Source organism: Talpa occidentalis, unplaced genomic scaffold, assembly GCF_014898055.3.
Source record: "Talpa occidentalis isolate TD23 unplaced genomic scaffold, MPIMG_talOcc4v2.1 talOcc4.12, whole genome shotgun sequence".
In the NCBI taxonomy this organism is placed as follows: domain Eukaryota; kingdom Metazoa; phylum Chordata; class Mammalia; order Eulipotyphla; family Talpidae; genus Talpa; species Talpa occidentalis.
The window spans coordinates 55805317-55820158 of NW_023601212.1; the positions used below are offsets into that span (position 1 = coordinate 55805317).

General features: G+C 34.5%; 1 protein-coding gene across 3 annotated transcripts in view; it reads right to left on the minus strand.

Moving 5' to 3' along the window:
• RALGPS2 (Ral GEF with PH domain and SH3 binding motif 2) overlaps nt 1-14842 on the minus strand; it is a 145827-nt gene that overhangs the window by 81342 nt on the left and 49643 nt on the right. For all 3 annotated transcript variants that reach the window (XM_037506400.2, XM_037506399.2, XM_054693441.1), the window contains exons 5-6: nt 9824-9907; nt 4709-4798 (exon numbers count right to left, since the gene is read on the minus strand). In XM_037506400.2, the coding sequence (XP_037362297.1) occupies nt 4709-4798; nt 9824-9907 (174 nt within the window). The remainder of the gene's footprint in view (nt 1-4708; nt 4799-9823; nt 9908-14842) is intronic.

The following is a 14842-nucleotide window of genomic DNA, read 5'->3' on the forward strand; positions in this document are numbered from 1 at the left end:
GTTTGTTAATGGCATTTATTGCTAACTTCACAGATTTCTTCATGCTACCAGATATTTACATGCCAACATCATGTAACATCAATCATTTAGAAGTGTTCTCACCCACCATCAAAAACCTGCAATGCAGAAATGCCTGTTTTGAATATCAGAACTAAGGGTGCTTATGCAAGTTTCTAGCACAAAAAAACGCCACTTTATTATCGTAAAAACAAACACACACAACTAAAACCTCTACTAGACTTACAACTTCTAGTTAAGATGTAGAACCATTTGAGGAAACACTATTCTAGTTACAACACAACCAAATACATAACTTAGAAAAAACATGTTGTGCACATATTGGAGAGTTGTAGACATGAAATTGCAGAGTAAGATGAACAGAATTTAGCAGCAGCTCCCTCCCCTGCCCCCCTGCCGTACATATATCAAGTGTCTACAAGGGCAGGCAAATGATTAGGTGGGCAATAAATGGAGATATTTTGCTGTAGTAACGAGAAACCAGTGGAGTTTTATAGCTTGTGGCTAGCATAACTGACTAGAATCCGTAGGATCTCAAACCTAGAGTTTTCATTGCCCATGTAACAGTGGGTCAGTGTAGCAGCTGGGGCCTGGGCTGGGACTTAGATTTAGAGTCTAGCAAGGGATAGGAACTCATAATATACATAAGACAGATTTTACCCTAAGACATATTTACTAAGATAAATTAACTAGATTTAATTTGAAAATAACTAATTGCTCTTCAGCCCTACCTATTTCAATTCCTAACTGGATCATAATAATCAGTTCCTCATCCTTGCTGCCTAAAGGATTGGGTTTACTCCAAATTCTACAGTTCTTTTAAATACAATGTTTAAAGGTAGTAAGCTAGAAAGGCAGAAGTCTTTATTTGCAGATGACATGTGCCTGCATTTGTAGCACCAAACAACTGGAAAATGAGATGTAAAAAAAGTTACAGAAACATCAAAAACATGTTATCTAGGAATAAAAAATAGGTAGGATAGTTTCACTGAGAATGATAGAGTACTATTAAGAGAAATTAAGGAAAACTTAAGTGGACATCGGTATACTACATACGTGGATTGAAAGCCTTAATATTGTTAAAGATGTCAATTCCTTCTGAAACAATTTATAATTCAATAAAACTTCAGTCAAAACCCAAGTCAGCCATTTTATAGAAATTGACTAGCTAATTCCAAAATTTCTATAGATATTCAAAAGAGATAAAACTAGCCAAGACAATCTTGATGAAGAAAAACAAAGTTTGAACACTTATCAGATTTCAGGACTTCCTATAAAGCTATTAAGACAGTAAGATGTTGGAACAAGAATAGTCAGATCAATAGCTACACATGCTCAATCAAATAATATTCAACCAAGATACCACAGCAGTTTAAGACAAAGGAATGGGGTTAGAACAACCAGATAAAATGAATCTTGACTCCTTCACTTCAAACCATAAACAAAAATCAACTCAAGATGGATCAGTCAAAACTGAAAAACTTCTATTCCTTTCCTTTCAAAGGAAAATGTCTTCCTGATGGTAGAGTAGGCAGAGAGTTCTTAAATGGGACAGAAAAAAAGCAGTAATCTTAATGATAAATAAACAAATTAGATGATCAAAATCAAAATCTTCTCATTCATCAAAAGATAGCATTATACAAAAAAGCAAGAATATAGACTAATAAAATAGTCACAATATATTTCTTTATAAAAAGGGTTTTATAGATTGGTAAGAAAAAGACAAGCAACCCAATTTTTCCCCCTTTTTCATATTTTTCCCCAATATTTATACATATATATTTTTACATCATTGTTCATTTTTGTACAATGTTTGATTTTTCCTCTCAGGTGTAGTCTCTGTAGAATTCCCACCACCAAGTTACCCTATGAACCAGCACCTTAGTCTCTTGTGCTCCTCCCACTCCAGCCCACATTAATCCCTCTCCCTCTCTCCCCTCCCCTACTGAATGTCTCAGATTTATAGTTTCCTGCTAGTTTTTTCTCTCTCTCTTTTTTCATAAGATTATTAAAAGATAATGAACATCATTCATCATAATGGCTGAGAATTTTCCCAAATTACTGAAAGACATTAGCTTCTAGGCCAGTAAGCTCAAGGAATACCAAGCAGAGTAAATGAAAAAATAAACAAAAAACAACCCAAAACTGGCAGTCTAGAATATCATTTTTCAAGGAGAGTGACATTAAGATACTTCCAGATAAAATAAAATAATCTTTAAAAAAGGATTTTTTAAAATAGTGCCAGAATGATTATTCACACAAAAATATGAACTGGAATTCATGCACAGTATATGTAAAAATTTGTTCAAGATCATAATGTACCAAAATTGAAGCTATAAAAAATGTTAAAGGATAATATAAGAGAATGTCTCTAATATTCAAAAAGATTAGAGTAAGATTTCTAAAATGAGATAGTCTTCAATAAACCAATAAAAATTAGAGATCAGTAAGTCTGACTACTAAATTTAAAAACATCTATATCAAGTTAGAAGGTAATCCATAAATAGGAAGATACATATAAAAGATATAACAGAAACTAGCATCTAGAACTATCATTTAAAAACTATTATAGGAAATAGTAAAAAGCCAACCCTATAATAGGAAATTGTTCAAAGATTTTGAACAGATATTTTAGAGGACAAAAATCTAAATGGCCAAAACACACACAAAAATTCATTCTCATTATATTCAATAAAAGTTATTTGTGTAATTGTCATTTTCTTGATTATAATTTGTCTTTTCTAGATATATATTTTTAGAATGGCTTCCACCCTCAAATGAGACCCAATAGACTCACACAAGAGTGCTTTATAGTAGCTATGCTAGTTAGTAACAGCAAAAACTGGAAACTATCCAAGGTGTAATATACTGAATAATCTTTGGCATATGTGAACAGAATACTCTACAAAAGAGATACATTCAAAACCATTCAGAAACACTGAATGGTTAAGTAAAAAAGGAAGTTATTAAAGTATAAACGTAATTATGGAAAAATTTAATTTAAGCAAAAATCCAAAAACAGAAATATATCATTCAAGAACACATCGATGGTAAAGCTATCAAAGAAATGCAAACATGAAGTTCAGAGTAGGGAATAGTGATTCCTTTTGTAGTGGGAGGGTCAGAGACTGCATATAAAGAGGCACATGGGAATTCAAAGTAGGTAGTGGATATGTAGGTATCCACTTCATCATTCTTTTGGTAGGCTACATAGATTTTATAAAAATTCTTTTGTAGTAGGCTCTAATATCCAGTGATTTGATTAAAATATCAGTAAAGATATTTTGTAGATTTGGCTGAAATCCATAACTAGTTGATTTTAATTCAAAGAGATTATACTCGCTAATATGGTGGGTTGCCATCTATCAGTTGAAAGGCCTTACGATAGATTTCCCAGAGAAGAAGAAATTCTGTCCCATGACTGCAGGCTCAATGACTGACTGCCAGACAGATGACAGAACTCCCAGATCCACCTCTCCACCCTCCCTCAATCACATGGGCCAATTTTTAAATCTCTAACTGAACGCAGAGGACAGAGATTTAAAAGACAGTGATGAGGGGGAAAAGTTACAAATTTTGGGTTTGGAATGAAAGCCAGCACTACTAAAAATAATTTGATGTCTAGAGGTCTAAACTGGAATTAAATGATTATTTGACGAGGAGGACAATAGCAAATGGGCAAGTTGGTGGTCTTCAGTTTAACAAATAAGTACATTAAAACAAAAACAAAAACAAAAACAAAAAACCTAACAGAAACACCAGGAAATAATAATGCAATGGAGAAAATGAATTTCTATCAGCTAAAATCCATATTTATCTACTATCTCACAAGGAATGTTTTAAACTTTTTATGATTCTGAAAACTATCAATGTTTTAGAAGACTTGCTCTGCCACCTAGTGTCACAGAATATTAGAATATAACTGTTTCCATGTGATCAAGGAAAATATGGCAACAATTTTGTAATAATGATAATAAATTTACAATTTTAAAATGGTATCCTTTTATTCCATCTTTCTTCATTCATAGGTGAGACAAATTATGTATTTCTTAAGAGAACAATGAAGAATGTGGCTATAATTTCAATACTTTTTGATGAGCTTAAGATAGTTTTAGAATTATTACAGGTTTTAATAAAATCTTCATATCACCTTGTATAATATTTTGTTCCATTCTCCTCTCTAAATTCTTACTATTCTTGAAATCAACTTTCATTTCTTTTGCTTCATTTATTACCTATGCCCCACAGTGACTAATCAATTAACATATTTGGTTAACATTCTCATTTTTCTTTTAAAAATGAAGTCATCATTCTGCACTTGGTTTTCAAGTAAACTATTTCAAAGTAAGTAAGTGATAGGTATTCTCCTACTTAATGCAAGGCTCCATCACCTGCAAAACAGTCCAACATTTTACAAATATCATATACTTCATCATAGTCTGACCTCTATCTGCATTATCCAAATAAACCATATAATTCAGCAACTTTGAGGAGCTGGAAGGAGGAAAGATTAAAAAAGAAAGGGGAGGAAGACAGAAGAAAGAAAACAAGCATCTTATTTAGAGTTGACTTACAATGATCAATAGGTTTTATTTCCAGTGTCATTAAATAGTATATAATGTCACAAACATTCACTCACAAACATTTCTGAAAGTTCAAACTCAAAAATAAAAGCATACATTTTTCTTACCTTAGCAGTTTTAATATAGTGGCTCAGAACTTCTGCTCTAATTTTTAATGTTTGTGCATGAAGAATCTCTCTAACAACCCAAAAGCTTACCTGTAAATAAAAATTAAAAATAGTTGAATGGCAAGATTCTTTACTCACTGGGATCAAATGAATGACAACAGCCACCTGATGAACTATTTCTAGTTCAAAATACCATACTTTCTCTTTCTCTTGACTCACCACCATATACCCAATCTTCAAACAATGCATACCCTTCATATTACAGAGAGGGTCATGAAGAACATCGACATACTTTTTAATTTCCAGAGTGATGCAACATGAATACTATACAAATGCAAGTGTTTTTTTTCTTTTTACTATATTTTGAAATATGACAGAATGCAGTAAATTTTAAGATCACATGGTAAAACATGCTCTTAAAGCAGGTTTTTCTGTGGATGAGCAATCTCTAATTGTCATTTATTTCCACTGAGCAGAACCCTGTGAAGAATCCCAAGAAAAATAAATGTTATGAGAGAATATCTATGCTATTCTAAAATTAAAACTACAGTTTAAACATTATGTAATACTTTCTAATTCAACAAAAACATCATCATGATTTCTTTTAGAAAACACTGAAAATCATCTACCAGAAGGCAGGTATTGCAGGTATATACACACATACATATGCAGATAATTGATATTACTAAAATGCTATACTCCGGTGAAAAGTTTACTTACATAATGTAATATGTACTTAACACATTTTAATTTACATACCATGAAACTAAAGATCAAAGTAGTATCAGCTGGCTCAAACTTACTCAAATCTAAATTTAAACAAGATACTACTGTAGTTTAGGAGGAATATTTTGGATTTGCAGCTCTCATCTATAAACAATCAAAATGTATATGTATTTTACAAATGTACATGTAAATGTAAAATTTCTATATTTACAAAATAATCTTTGTAGTAGTTACTACATATGAACTACTAATGGTAGTAATTACTCCTTACTCTAATAAATTTATTTCTAAAATATATCAAAAATTATACTTGATATTTTAACAATAACCTTAGCAAACATAACTTTAAATGTCAACTATGAGTTCAATCTAAACTACTGATCATGACTTAATTAAAGTTAATGTCAGACAAATTTTAAGGAAAATACTACAGTAATTTTAAAACACAGCTGTAAGTTATTTGTCATTCCTCTCATCAAAAGTTGGGGTATATGTCATCTCTCATTGCTTGTGACTGGATGAATCAAATACTAACAAAATTGATGCTGACTTTCTGAATGAGGTAATGGTCCCAGAGTAACTGACACCAATGTATAATTAAATAAAATTACTGAACTGAAAACAATTTTTGGCCATCACGACAAAGAAAAAATTATTTTTAAGGAAAGCAAAATTTAGTTATCATCAGACTTTTCAATAACAACGTCATGCCAGAAAAAATGGAGTAATACATTAAGTAAAATGAATGAGGGAGAATATGAGGAAGGATTTTAATCAAGTAAAACTGACTTCCACTTTAAAGAGCACAAACTTATCAACATGTAAGAACTTAAGAATTAACATTCCAAAGAGTTCTTTCTGAATAATCCACTAGAGAATGAACTTAAAGAATCAAAATGGGGCCTCCCCTGGTGGCGCAGTGTTTGAGCGCTGGGCTGCGAGGCTGCCTGCAGCCTCTGCAGCCTCTGCAGCGCAGGTTCATTCCCAGGCCGCTGGTGAGGGTCCCACAAAAAAAGAAAAAAAAAAAAAAAAAAATGTCTAGAGAAAATCAACATAATGACACTAGTATACCTTAAATATCCACTTACTCATAGAATTCAGACTAAATGAGGTTAAAAGGAAAAGAGTATACAATTCCTTATATGCTCACACACATACTGTACAATTATAAAGGAGAAAACATCTGCAAAATATGTATTTGTTTACAGTAATATTATTCTGGTCAAAGATGAGAATATCCTTCATATCCTTCGTGCCTACAGAAATGAACCTCTGCATAAAAAATACCAGATGAGGGAAAAATGCTTATAAAAAAATTCAAAAAAGTAAAAATGAAAAGAAAACCCATCTTTTAACAAACTCGATTAATGGATCTCATTACAACTACTAACATTATGACAAAGACAATCAGGTATTATGTGCCTCCTTTAGCAAGAATACACTCCCAACGTTCTTGCTAAAGGCACTGAACTTGATTGAAACTTTGAAACCAAGAACTAATTTTTAGAAAATACAGAACATATTAAACTGCACTAAATGATCTAGACTATAGGTGACTTTATGGGTCAAAATGTCTGGGTTACTTCACAGGTAAATAGATGAAGGGAGAAATTGTAAATTAAAGTCTTAAAACATTTCACAAATTTTAAAAATTAGCAAGGCTAAAATAAACTATAGGTGTCTAGAGATCCACATGTAGGTGATAAAACTATAGAAAGAAGCACAAGAAAATGAGTACGGTTAAGTCCTCACGAAACATTATTGATAGGTTATTGGAAACTGACTTGAAGCAAAACTATTACCACAGGCTAATTAATATGCATCAGCAAAGTTTACTGAGGCTTACTGCTGGTCATAAAACATCACTTATCTTCTAATGAATCAAAAATATTTCTAATATTAAATGGCCACTTCCATGCATGCATGCAATTTTCCAACTCACTTATTCCAGTTGAGGGTCACAGGGACCAGAGCCTATCCTGGCAGTTCAGGGGGCAAGCTAGGTAGGACCACTACTAAACAGGACACACTTCCTACAGAGCACATTCACATACACCCTCACTCACTCTGACTGGGACAATTGAGATATGTCAGTGCACATCTTTGGGGTGTGTTAGGAAACCAGAGCACCAGGAGAAACCCATGCAGACATGAGAAGAACGTGCTAACGCCACAGAGGTCCTCACCAAGAAATCAATTTTCCCCCCTTACAAACAAAGAAACAACATTGAACAAAACAACATTATTCAAGGACCTATATAAAAGTCAGGAAAATGGTCACCCTTGGAAGAATAAAGGTGCTGATTGGAATGAGGCACAGGAGAGATTTTCTAGGTTAGCTGGTAAAATTTCATTTTTTAATTAAGCTGAGTGATGATTACAAGGATATTTGCTTGAGAATAAGTCATTAAATCATCTGCTATTTTTACGGGTTTTTTTATATCCATGCTTCACCAATAATAGTTTCAAATGAGAAGTGAGAGAATAAGAAAAATGACCAGGTAGATTTGAAATGACAAAACTTCTAAAAATGGGGGGGGGGGGGAGAAATTAAAATTAGGAAGTGCTAAAATGTGAAGGTCCATGAAGGTCGTGCTTTGTTTTTCTTATTCCCTAATAAATCCCAAACATCAAGAATAGTGTCCAGAACATAGGAACTTAATATTTCTTCAATGAAAATGAAAGCTTAAGTCATTTTATACCATAACATAACTTCATTGACAGGTTCTTGGAAGTAGTAACTTTATCAAAACAGTATGAAAAGCAGGTCCTCAAAAACTTTTATTCAGAGTGGACTGTAATTTTCTATCCTCATCAATTTTTTTTTTTTTTTATTAAATGACACTGAACATTTTTTGTTTGCTTCTGCCATTACCAAGGGCTATCACAGATTTAGTACTATTTTAATGTTAAATGTTTGGTTGGGGAATATCCATAGTTCTCTCTTGCAAAGTTGCTTTTTTTTTTTTTAAGATTTATTTATTTTTGTGTAGAAGAACTGTGGTAGGCCAGAGGGTTTTTTTTTGGGGGGGGGGGCGGGGTGGTGGTGAAAAGATTCACCAGGGACAGAGTGGGGAGAACAGGCAGATCCACTGAGACACACTGCTGAGGGGAGCAGTGGGCGAGACAGGAGAGGTCTGCTGCCCCATGTGGGTTAGTTTGCAGGCCAGGAATGGAACTCATGCTGCAACGGCTGGCAATAGCTTGATAGCTGAGATTTAAATCCCCTCACCACCAGGGAGGCCCCTGTTTTGCAAACTTATGTGAGGACTTAGTGTATCCTCAATCTAGGCAGCAGCAAAAATTCCCACAAAGTTTAAACAGATATGAGCTTCAATCCAAAATTACAAGACCCACAGAAATACAACATGAGTAAAGATCAGCAAAAATAACAGAATTAGTGCCCCAAGCACTTCAGGTAATAAAATAGAATGTTAAAAATTACTTAAGATGTTAAAAAATGTGAAAAATTTAAAATAAAATTTTAAATTAAGGAAAAAGCACACAGATTTGAAACAGCTATGTCACATCTGAAGAGAATTAGTGAACTAAAATAAAGATATGAGGAAATCATGCAATGTAAAACAAAGGAATGACTATAGAATATTAAAGTGTAAGAGGCAATAGTAAAGAATTTCCAGTTCCAACAAATTTCCAATAGATATTACAGAGAGAAAAAAATAGAGGTCATGCAGCAAGTCAATCTGAAGAGATAATGGCTAAAATGTTACAGAATAAATATAAAAAGAGTATTTTTTTTTTAAAACAACACAGTAACATTTTTTTTAATATTTATTTATTTACTTATTTATACAAGCGCTGGGTACAGTCAGAAGCGCAGGAGGGTGAGAGAATTCACCAGAGCCAGAGCGGGGAGCAGAGCAGGCAGAAGAACCAAAGTACACTGCTGAGGGGAGCAGAGAGCGGCAGGAGAGGTCTGCGCACCATGTGGGACCCTCCTCCAGCAGCTGGGGAGCAGCCGGGGATGGAACCTGCACTGCAGAGGCTGCGAGCAGCTTCTCAACCCAGCGCTCAACCACTGCACCACCAGGGAGGCCCAGTATTTCTTTTTTTTTATAGATTTATTTTATTTATTTATACATACAAGAGCTGGGGGTGAGAGGATTCACCATAGACAGAGTGGGGAACAGAACAGGCAGACTGACCGAAGTGCACTGCTGAGGGGAGCAGCAGAGCAGACAGGAGAGGTCTGCTGTGCCATGTGGGTCAGCTCCCTGCTGAGTTGCTGCCAAGAGTTTCATAGCGCTGAGACTTAACCCCCTGCACCACCAGCGAGGACCCCCCAAAAGTTAAGAGTATTTCTTAGTGAAAAATTATATACCGAGGAACTGAATTTCAGAACCAATCAAAATTTTATATACAACTCACATGATTAAATCTTCTTGTGAAGGCAACTGCATTTGGTGCAGAACTATATTTTTCTTTTTTATTCCATCCACAACTTGAAAGTTCCTGGAAAATTAAGGTGAAAAATAAATATAAATTCAATAAATAGCTAAGTTTTCTTATTATATTAAGGGTTTCAAAACATTAAAAAATGACAGTTGTGTCCTTTCCCAGAACTGTTTTAAAAGGAATAGATTTAGTATTATAAAAATTCAGCTAAGCCACAAAAGCAAATTTTATTAGTGGAATATAAGAAAGCAAAATTACCTATAGATAACTAGACATATTCCATAGACAGACTGAAAATTCTTCTCTGAAGAGATTGGAACGCAGAGATTTACAGGTAATGAAAGTTGAGCACCCCACAACAGGTAGTGAAGCCTACTAGTTGCCACATCATTCAATCCCTCAGTTACCAATCAAAATTTCCAGAACCTCACTCTTTGCTCTGATAGTTCAACCACCCTGGACAGATGGACCAATAGCTACAGTGTCTGAACATATTGAGAAGATACACTCATTACAATCCTCTGGCAGAAAAAAAATTAGTGATAAGTGCAGACAAAGCTAAAGCTAAAGTAAGTTAGCTCATGAAAAATTAAATAATCATGGCACAACTGTAAAGAAAAGCTGATCCAGGGCCTCCTTGGTGGAGCAGGGGTTAAAGACAGCACTATCCACATGGCACAGCAGACCTCTCCTTTCTTGCCAGATGCTCCCCTCAGCAGTGTATTTCAGTAGATCTGCCTGTTTTGTTCCCTACTCTCCCTGGTGAATCCTCTCACCCCCTGCACCTCTGGCCTACACCCCAGTTCTTGTATGCATAAATATCTAAATCTTTTAAAAAAAAAAAAAAAAGAAAAGAAAAGTTGATCCATGCTTACTCACTCATGTCAAAACCATATGGGGAAAAAAGGAAGAAGTGATTGTGCAAATGTGAGGGGAAGAAAAAATGAAAATGAAATTATCTTCTATGGCAGAGTCAATAAACCATATTCAAAACTGAAAGTCATAAAGTTGGGATGAGTGTGAGGTTCTAGGGTGAAGGCTAGAAGGGTAGGATCAAATGGGCTAGGGTGTTAAGCTATTGTTTGTGCTTTTATAGAGCTATTGACATTTATGCATGACATGCATATTTCCAACCAATTTTAAAATATAATAGAAACAAACAAAAAAAAAGGAATGAGTCAGAGATAGTGATACTACAATACTTCAAGAAAAAGGTAATATTCCTTGACAAGAATGGTGTCAACAGATAATGAAAAAAGTGATAGATTCAGCAGGACATATTGGAGGTAGGAAGGACATGGTCAACTATTAGATTCACAGTGCAAGCTAAGAATGAGGTATTCAAAAGTACTCAGATTCCAAGTTTCTGGTTTGAGCAACTGAGATGGGGATTACTGAGGGAAGAGATGACCATTATGTCAACAGGAGGTAATTTGTGAGTGCTCTGAAGACCTGCATTATTCACTTTTTTTAACCTAAAATTAGATTACAACTTTCAAATTTGAAACCAGGAAAGAAAAATAAAACCACAAAAAAATTGCTTGGTACTCAATTAGCACCTTTCTCTTTTCTCTCTTTCTATACACACACACAGATGACATAACTATATTAAAAACATAAAACTGCTATAAACTACTCCCCCAAATCATAGCATGATTACATAACTATAAAAAAGTTATATATTATTTAGTTATACAGTTATTTCAGGACAAAAGTCCTAGAATTAAATCCATAAATACTAAATTTGTTTTTAATCAACTAATATAATTTGAAAATTTGTATCTATGATCAAAGTGTCTCTGTCAAATTCCTGCTATATTTTTCAAACCACTCAATGTAGTCATTTCACATCAAATTCAAATTATAATACTTTACACATGAGGCAGATTCCATTTTCCTGTAAGAAAGGCAAAATTATAAATAATGAGTATTCCTGTACCTCTTCTGACACTTCTTATCATTTTCTAAAAATGCTGTCCTACAAGTAAAATTATGTCTAGGAATATAAACCTTTTTGAGACTTTGATATTTGTCAAATTGTCCTCTTGAAATACTGAATCATTAATACTACTACTGCTACTGTCAGGTTTGACAAGTCTTATCAAAACTGGGTCTTTAACTCCTTTTCTATCTATTATTGCTTTAATTTCCATAACTTCAAAAGTAACTGCTAAACAGAGAGAAATTGGGGGTAGAGGGGTATGGATTACTTATATACCCACCAGTGGAGAAATCTATGTAAACATTTTCTCCTCAAGATTCTTTATATGCATTATGTGATTTCAATTGGGCCTGTTTTTGTTTAAAGTAGCCAATGCACCAGGTCTTTTCCATGTGGTTTAATCTACTGATTTTATGCTTAAAAAGTCCTTCTTATCCTGAGAATGTCGTCTTAATAACAGCAGCAATAAAAATAATTAGCACTAACAGAGATTACTATGTGCCAGGCACTATTCTGAATGCTTCATTTATGCCAACTCTTTTGATCTTATCTTCATAATTTATTATGATAAATACCAGATAAAGGTATTAGTGAGTTGTAACTGTATTGTTTACATTAATAAAAAAGGTTAATGCCTTTCTGATTCTTCAATAAGATATGCCAAAAGGTTTTAAAATAGTCACCCAATTCTTGGAGTACTTGAACAGCACTGATTTAATGTAAAAATGCTTTGCTATTTTAAGAAAACTGTCGGAAGCAGACTGAAAAGGCAGGGGCAGAGAAGAGAGGAGGGAGAGGATGAAGTAATCTGTAGTCATATTACTTGGGAGCAAATGGGTTAAAATTGGAATCCTCATTCTAAAGAAGTTTGTAATTGGAAAACATGAAGGAGCAAGCAGGGCTTCGTTTTGTCTTTAACCTCTTAAGATAGTAGTATTTGCTTCAGAAAATATTTACTCTTGAGACAACAAACAGAACTATAAATGAGAACAGATTATTGGTTGCCAGGAGTGGGATGGGAGTGACGATAAATGGGAGAGACCTTGGTGGTAATGGAATAGTTCTGTATCTGACCAAGATGCTTGGAAAAATCAACATATGATAAATGTTACACAACTGCACAACACATACACATTTCCTGACTTTGATAATATACTGTGCTCATGTAAGATGTAACTTCTAGGTAGAACTGGGTGAGGTAAATGGGACTCTCTCTACACAGTTTTAGCAACTTCCTTTTTATCTATAATTATTCATATAGTACTTTTCTTTTTTAAATTCCTATCTGTGACACAAAATGAAAGGTTAAAAATAGTAACAACAAAAACCCATTCAATAGATTATGAAACTGAAATTGCATTAGGTCTCCAGGTACTCATCCATTACTTTCTTCCTAAGCGTTGTGATGGATCGATCTATGGTTAGCTGGCCTTAAAGCAATTTTGCCCTGTCCCACATCTCTACCTCTCAACAGCCACTAAAATTTCTCGCGAAATAAAACTGCTTCTCCCTTTGTCTTTATCTTTTTTTTTGGTCATAGTCTCTAGGATCTGCCTCCAAGGGACACTAGAGTATAATCTAAGAAATAAATATTGCCACTCTTGTATACTGACAGCTTATCAATCTGGTCAAGAGTTACTTTACACCAGGGCCTCCCCGGTGGTGCAGTGGTTGAGTGCTGGCTTGCGAAGCTGCCCGCAGCCTCTGCAGCGCCGGTTGGATTCCCGGCTGCTCCCCGGCCACTGGAGGAGGGTACCGCATGCGTGCAGACCTCTCCTGCCGCCTGCTGCTCCCCTCAGCAGTGTACTTTGGTCCTTCTGCCTGCTCTGGCGAATTCTCTCACCCTCCCGCGCTTCTGACTGTACCCAGTGCTTGTATAAATAAATAAATCTTTAAAAAAAAAAGTTACTTTACACTAAAGCATCTTGCAAGCACACCAAAAGGCTGAAGTAATCTTAATGATTAGGAAAAAAACACCTTTTTAAGGACCTGACTTAAGAAGAGGACTGATTTAAGTGGGATAAACTATTCAAAAAGCCTCGATTTTAGCAATGGAGAAATAAAACCTAACAGCCTTGATGCCTCTTAACATGCAACAGCTAAATAAGACAGTGAAAAGAAATCATTGACTAGTAACTCATATATATAAAGACAATTCTTTAATGGTGACTAAATGTGTATTTGAAAGAGTATTCATGGACATATTTTTATTTACTTAAATATATTTTATCATTGTTCATTTTTGTACAATGTATGCTTTCTCCTCTCAGGTGTAGTCCCAGTAAAACTCCCACCACCAATTCACCCATGCACCATCACAACAGTCCCTTGTGCTCTTCGCTTCCCAGTTTTGATCTCTCTCCCTCCCCTGCAGAATGTTTCTGATTTATAGTTGCCTGTAATTTTTAAAATTTTTTATAATAATTATTTTCCTGATCCCTTATTTGGTTCCCCTATATTCCTCTTATAAGTGAAACCATCCGGTATTTTTCTTTTTCCTTCTGGCTTATTTCACTGATCATAGTCTCTTCCAGTTCCATCCATGTTGCTGCATATGACATGAGTTTATCTTTTTTGACTGCTGAGTAGTATTTCACTGTGTACATACCACATCCTCTTGATTCAGTCATCTATTTTTGGGCATTTGGGTTGTTTCCATATCTCACCTATTGTAAACAGTGTTGTAATAAACGTCAGGGTACAGGTATCCTTTTGAATTAATGTTTTTGTGTTCTTTGGGTAGATTTCTAGGAGTGGAACTAGTGGGTCATATGGTAGCTCCATTTTTATTTAAAAGGGTCATTCTAAATTGAAAGCAATTTACAGATTCAACGCAACCCTGATAAATATCTCAATGACATTCTTCAAAGAAACAGAACAAATATTGATGAAATTCATATGGAGCCTCATGGACATAAGTTGAACCATGAAACTGTTAAGCCCAACTTGCAACTGAGTTAATTTTGAAAACACACAGGAAGGTAAGCACCACAACTGATGATCACCTACCCTATGAAAGAATTAATGGATTTCATAGGACTCACAGCTTC